The sequence below is a fragment of the Hipposideros armiger genome, unplaced genomic scaffold, assembly GCF_001890085.2.
Source record: "Hipposideros armiger isolate ML-2016 unplaced genomic scaffold, ASM189008v1 scaffold_148, whole genome shotgun sequence".
NCBI lineage: Eukaryota > Metazoa > Chordata > Mammalia > Chiroptera > Hipposideridae > Hipposideros > Hipposideros armiger.
Window position 1 is genome coordinate 1,623,708 of NW_017731498.1, and position 5,987 is coordinate 1,629,694.

Here is a 5,987-nt window from a genome sequence, read left to right on the forward strand (position 1 = left end):
GCTCTGAGCAGCAGGGCCACTGGTTTGGATCCCATGTGGTCCAGCGGCGCTGCGCCCTCTACAGCTAGGATAGTGAATGACAGCTTGACCTGAAGCTGGGCTGTGGTGGGCTGCGGTGGGGCTATGGTGGGCTGCCGCAAGCTACCGTGAGTGGCGGGCGGCCAGCAGCTGCCTTGAGCCGCCGTAAGCAGCTGTCCAATGGTCAGCAATCGACTGCCTCAGCCGGGAAGAGAGCAATGATCACAATGCCAGCATAGGCCAGTAAAGTGATGTCCTCCATGGCTGGACTGGGAAGCAAGGGGACAGCAACTTGTCTGCTACCCTTCCCTGATTCCCCAGCGCTGTTCTCCTCCCCCAATTCTCCAATAAAATCTTTTGTTAAAAAAAATTAAAATTAAAGATTATTTTCCCTGAAAGTTTGGGCCAAAAACGTGGGTGCGCATTATATAGGGGAGTACATTATACATGTCAAAATACGGTAGTTAGAACACCAAAAAAATGTATACACATTTTAAGAAAGAAAAAAAAAAACTATTGAAATTGTAAAACTCAATATAGACCAAAAACAAAAGATGAATACAAGTCATGTTTGACTCCTGCAATTATAAGAGGTGCTCAAAGTGGTCACGGTATAATTTTAATTGTTGTTTCCTTTCTTAAAATGTGTACACATTTTTTTGGCACCCTCTGTATACAACTAGAACAATTTCGACTAAAATTTGTAAGAAATTTGGTAAAATCTGTAATTTGGAATCTTGGATTTCAGGAAAGTTAGCCAACCTGGCTTAAAAGTGGTCTTCTGGTGGCTAATTTAATAAAAATTAAGAGAGAAGTATGTTTTTATATTTAAGAAGAGTTAGAAAATAAACAGTAACACATGGAAATGAAACACTGATATGGGCCTCAGAAATTATTCTTTTCTTATCTGTGCCTCATTTCATAAAATAAATGAAAGAAAACCACCTTACTACAAAAGTCTCAGGAGTAAAGTAACCTAATTTCCATCCCATTTTATGGGGACGAAGGTTACTTTCTTATACAGATGAAGATACATTACTGGAAAAAACAAATATAAAGAAAACCAGTATTATGCATAGTGTTGTAAACCTAGTTACTGACTCTCCAAAAATACAAAAATGCTGGAGGTAAACAAAATAGATAAGTATGGTGATCCGGTATTGTTTGCACCTGTGTCCAGCATCTGGGTAGGAGCTTCTCAGTTTATATGTGGCCTGAGAACTGTTTTGTCATCAGATTCTTTGAACTACAAGGCAGAGCATGGCTTCAGAGACTGTCAACTGATTTTTCAGCTTTTGGCAAGTCTGAGGTATATAGTCATTTTACCCTTTATGACCTCTGAAAGGGAATATTTTGAAAAATGAATGTAAACTATATTCATCTTAAAGGCTACAAGAGACACACCTTTGGTCATCTTCTGAAAGGTGGCCATTTTAATTTCAGTGTACACAAATCTGTCTGATCATGTATTCATACTGGGCTACTTATAGTCGCTCTCAAAAATCTATGTTAAGATATATAAAGAATATCATGAGGTAACACTCAAACGAGAAGATCATGTAGTGTTCAGCTGGGGCAGCCTGTGTTAGACTATGTGAGAACAGAAGAACCAACTGATAACATACAGAAAGAAGTAGATCTAAACAATGTGTACCTTGACCTCTGCCACCTGTTGGCAGCTCAGCGGCAGCTCAGCTCGGGCCAGGCATCAAACTGCTGTTGCTCAGATCTCAAACTCTTGAGCAAGCTCTTAACCAACTGAGCCACTCAGCCAGCCCTACATTTTCTGTTCTTGAACACCTACTTTATTTATGTGTGTGTGTAGGTTAGGGGTGTGTGTATGTAAAAAGTAATCCCTTTTGGGTGTTAGTGTGCATGTCATATGAAAAGCCAAATGGCTTAAATTCACACTTGTCTTTTAGCAGGGGGGCAAGTCCACTTTCACCATATATGTTAGCCAGAGCTGCACACCTGGTTTATTTCTAATAAATTCCACCACTTAAGCTGGCTTGAATAGATAGGTGTTCCTGACAAATCAAAGTACTTTACCAAGAAAAAGAATTAAGCCAGGGTTCCTAACATCACAAAAGGAGGCATCTTTGTAAAAGAATTACCATTGGAATAAATTTGTTTTTACATTTATCTATGTCATAGCTCACTTATTATATGCAGTAAAATTAAACTAAACTCAAGAATAAAATATATAAAGCCAGTTTCCTGTCAGACCTAAGATCTTCACTCTGGTTTGCCATTGGCAAATTGTATGACACTGAGCAACTCAGCTGGAGTTTGAACCTGTGACTTAAATCATTCACACTTAGTTTGCCAGTCTATGTGACTACTGACCTGCTAGGGGTTTAGCTACTTTGTAAGCAAAACAAATAATAAACTCATGATCTTCAGAGGAAATATTAAAAAAATCATTTAAACATAATTCTGGTCAAGAATGAAATGTGGCTTTGGAATTCATAGTGGCTATGGAAGAAAAATCCTGAGCCTAATTAGACATGTCCCTTCATATGAGAAGATCTCTGAAATTTCAACTCAAAGTTAGGTATGATCTCGTGGACCAGGTCTCTGAGTGGGAATACAGTACAAGAATTGTAGGTTCTAAGGAAATCAAGCTCTGATTATTCAATTACAAATAATCTTGATGACATGGGAAAGCAGAGAAGCCAATTTAATTTCTCTGGGAAGCTCAGATTTTTAAAAGAATATGTACAAAATAAAAAAAGGAGACCAATTATGGATATAAAATATTGGTGTAAACCTATAAAAAAAGTATCACAAAGGCTCAAGCCACTAAGAACTAAGGTTTCCAATAATGCTAATAAAAGAACAACAAAAATTTTAAAGCTCTGTTTGAAGACGACGACAATCTGTTAGGGGAAAGACCGTGTAAGATTAACTGATGAGAGAGGAGGAGCTCAGAAACCCTCTGCCTTTGTCTTTTCTATCTATACGCACAACCCTCAAGTTGGGAAGACCAGACAAAACTGAAGAGAAGAAACTGAAGTTTGTGATTGTTAAAAAGGGCTGGCCTAGAATGCTAGTTTATCTAAACAAATTTAAGATTCCAGGCCCCAACAAATTAAATCTCAAGGTCTTGAAAAAAATATCAAATATGAATGAAAAATGGAAAAATGCTGCCCTGATTTTTTAAAAAAGTAAACATTCCAGAAAGTACAGAACGGGTAGCTAATTCTGATCCCTAAACAATTCTAGAAAAGAGAATTAAGCATTTGACTTTGAAATCCTTATGATTTGAAAAGCCATCATGGGCTAACTAGGTAAGAAAAAGTTCAAATTAACCTAATTATCTTTTTTGATAAGCTTTGCTAAAGTTTGGTAATGATATAGAATGCTATAACAGTGAATCTTGATTTCTCATAATATCCTTGAAAGACAGAAATGTAGGTGAGACAATGATAGAGGTAAGTAAATTCATAATTGGTTGAACAATTCTTTCTGAACAGTACTGAAAAGAGGTCTCTAGTAGTGAGCTATAATAAAGGCTAGAAAGCTTATTTAATATATTTGTGCAAGATGAAAAGCTAGATAGAAAATATAACAGATAAGAGATTCAAAATTCAAAAGGACTCTGATAAGCTAGGATAATGAACTTAAAACCAAAAAGAGAGGCACTTAACAAGAATAAACTAGGTCCTGCATGTAGGCTTAAAATTATCTAAATATAGTTTGGTGGTAATTTATATGAAAAAGAATCTTATATTTTACTGATTTAGAGTAACTGAATTTGTTTTTTAAAAGGTAATGAAATGTTATGCTGTACGTGTATTATATCGCATATCAGAAGGTCAGGATTTAGCTACTGAAGTGGCCAGTTAGAGTTAAAACTATGAACTTAGCTTTTTCTGAGCATTCAAAAATAAATTTTATGAGTCTTTTAGACTCAAACCACAATGGCATCTCTGATACTTATAAACGCAAATCACATATAATAGTGCCAATCTACAGCTCTCATAAACATCGAAAAGAAAAAAAAAAAGGATTCTATGTTGTCAATTTTTTTGGTCACTTTATTATGTAGCTGAAAGGACAATCAACTTAATAACTTTCTTTCTAAAGACACTTGTTTGTTTTTGGAAATTCTGTTACTTGCCCTAGTAGAAAACGTTTTCTGAAACTTTACCTAGTACTTTAAAGTTTTAGTACAGGCATTACCTGCTAAAAATAAAGACTCAGTGTCAGAGTACCAGATTTCCTCTTATACAATTCTACTTTATGCTAAGGAATCGTTACTGAAATTAGTGGTAAAAGAAGAAAGAAAACATCAGAAAAATTTAGCCTATTCTCATAAACTTTCTGATACTAATTCAAGCTGCTTTGCATTTAAAAAACGGAACTGATACTGAAAGCAATACTTTGACCCTTTTTAATACTCCACTTTTTAATAATCAGGGAAAAATAATTTTCTAGTTAAAAAAAACCCAACTTGGTAGACTTCAGTATATTAATAATATACACAAAGACATCTTAAGCTAAATTTTAATTAAAAGACTTGATTACCTATGGATATTGACAAATAAAAATAACCTATTAAAGGACTCATAAAACTTTATTCTACATATCATACTAAAATTACAACCTTTAAAGCTTTTGATGGGAAAGAATTTTTTTTTTTTTTGACATATTCTACCTACTCTTCTGTCAAGTTATTTCCTGGAACAAAAGCATTAACAATGTAAACAAATTTAACTTATATACATACAGAACTGTACAGTCTTCTGGAAAGGAGTCTTCATAAGATGTAGAGGGCAATGAACTTGATTTGTTTTCCTGTTCATTCTGGGTCACAGACTTACGATCTACATGGAAAAAGTACAAACATGAATAACGAGTATACCAAGTTAAAAATCATTCACTGTAATATCTAAATAATATCTTTATTGACTAGAGATATAAGGAACCCTTAAATGTGTAAACGTCCTAAGATTTCAAGACAGAGTCAAAAAAAAATTGTCAAAATTTTAAAAAACATGAGGAAATAAATAGATGAAATAAAAGTCTTAGGATGGAAGGGATTTCTAATGCAGAAACTCTAGTTTGGTTTGAACTATCAACCTTTAAGGTGAACATCAGCTATCCCTATTTCTGCTCATATTTTATAGAAAAATAACGTAACTCTTAAAGGCTCTATAAAAAGGTCACCAATGGAAAGTTTACATAAGGTAGCTTTGTTTTCTCATTGTTCTACTATTACCTACTTTTATGAAGGGGGTGGGATAGGATATTTGGGTACCTCTTTTTGTCTTTCCATTTGTCTTTTCATATTTCTTTTAATCTCTCCTATATCTTTCTGCACTAATTTCATTTCTTCTCGCTTTTCTTTTTCTATTCATCTATTCTTACTCTCTAAATGATTACAATATAGAAATAAATTGTGGATTTAATGGAAAAAATTATAATTCCTCTCAAAAAAAAGGATATATCCAATCCCTTATATGGGGAAACAACAAATATTTACAGCTTGTTATACACAGGCAAGAAAAATAAAAGTAGGTAGTGGTTTGTGGAGTCCAGGTGGGATCTGGGATGGCTTGTTTTGACCTCAACACCAAATCCTCTTATGTCTCCCAGTTTCAGTATTCTTTTTAAATACTAACATGAAACTTCATTAGTAGAAAGTTGTTAATCCTGGTATTTGTAAAAAATGTCAACCATATAATTCTCCAATTACTTACTTACAAACATTGCTCTATCTACTGCTGGCAAGCAGATACGTATTTTTGATAAATTGATTACATTTCAGATGAATTATATGAAAATATGAAATTATAATATTTAGCATTTCTATTGATGTAATTATTACTTTAAAAGAACCAAAACATTACTTTAAAAGAACCCAACTAAAAAAGAAAAGCGAACAAAAAAACAACAAAAAGAAATTGTTTAGAATTAGTTCCTCTGACCACCTCCTGCATTCCTGCATTTAAAATCCTTTCTTA

The 5,987-nt window shown here is 34.1% G+C and overlaps 1 protein-coding gene across 5 annotated transcripts in view; it reads right to left on the bottom strand.

The window, feature by feature from the left end:
- Positions 1-5,987, bottom strand: part of SETDB2 (SET domain bifurcated histone lysine methyltransferase 2) — a 45,651-nt gene that overhangs the window by 26,545 nt on the left and 13,119 nt on the right. For all 5 annotated transcript variants that reach the window (XM_019650841.1, XM_019650839.1, XM_019650838.1 and 2 more), the window contains exon 3: positions 4,751-4,847. In XM_019650841.1, coding sequence (XP_019506386.1) covers positions 4,751-4,847 — 97 coding nt within the window. The remainder of the gene's footprint in view (positions 1-4,750; positions 4,848-5,987) is intronic.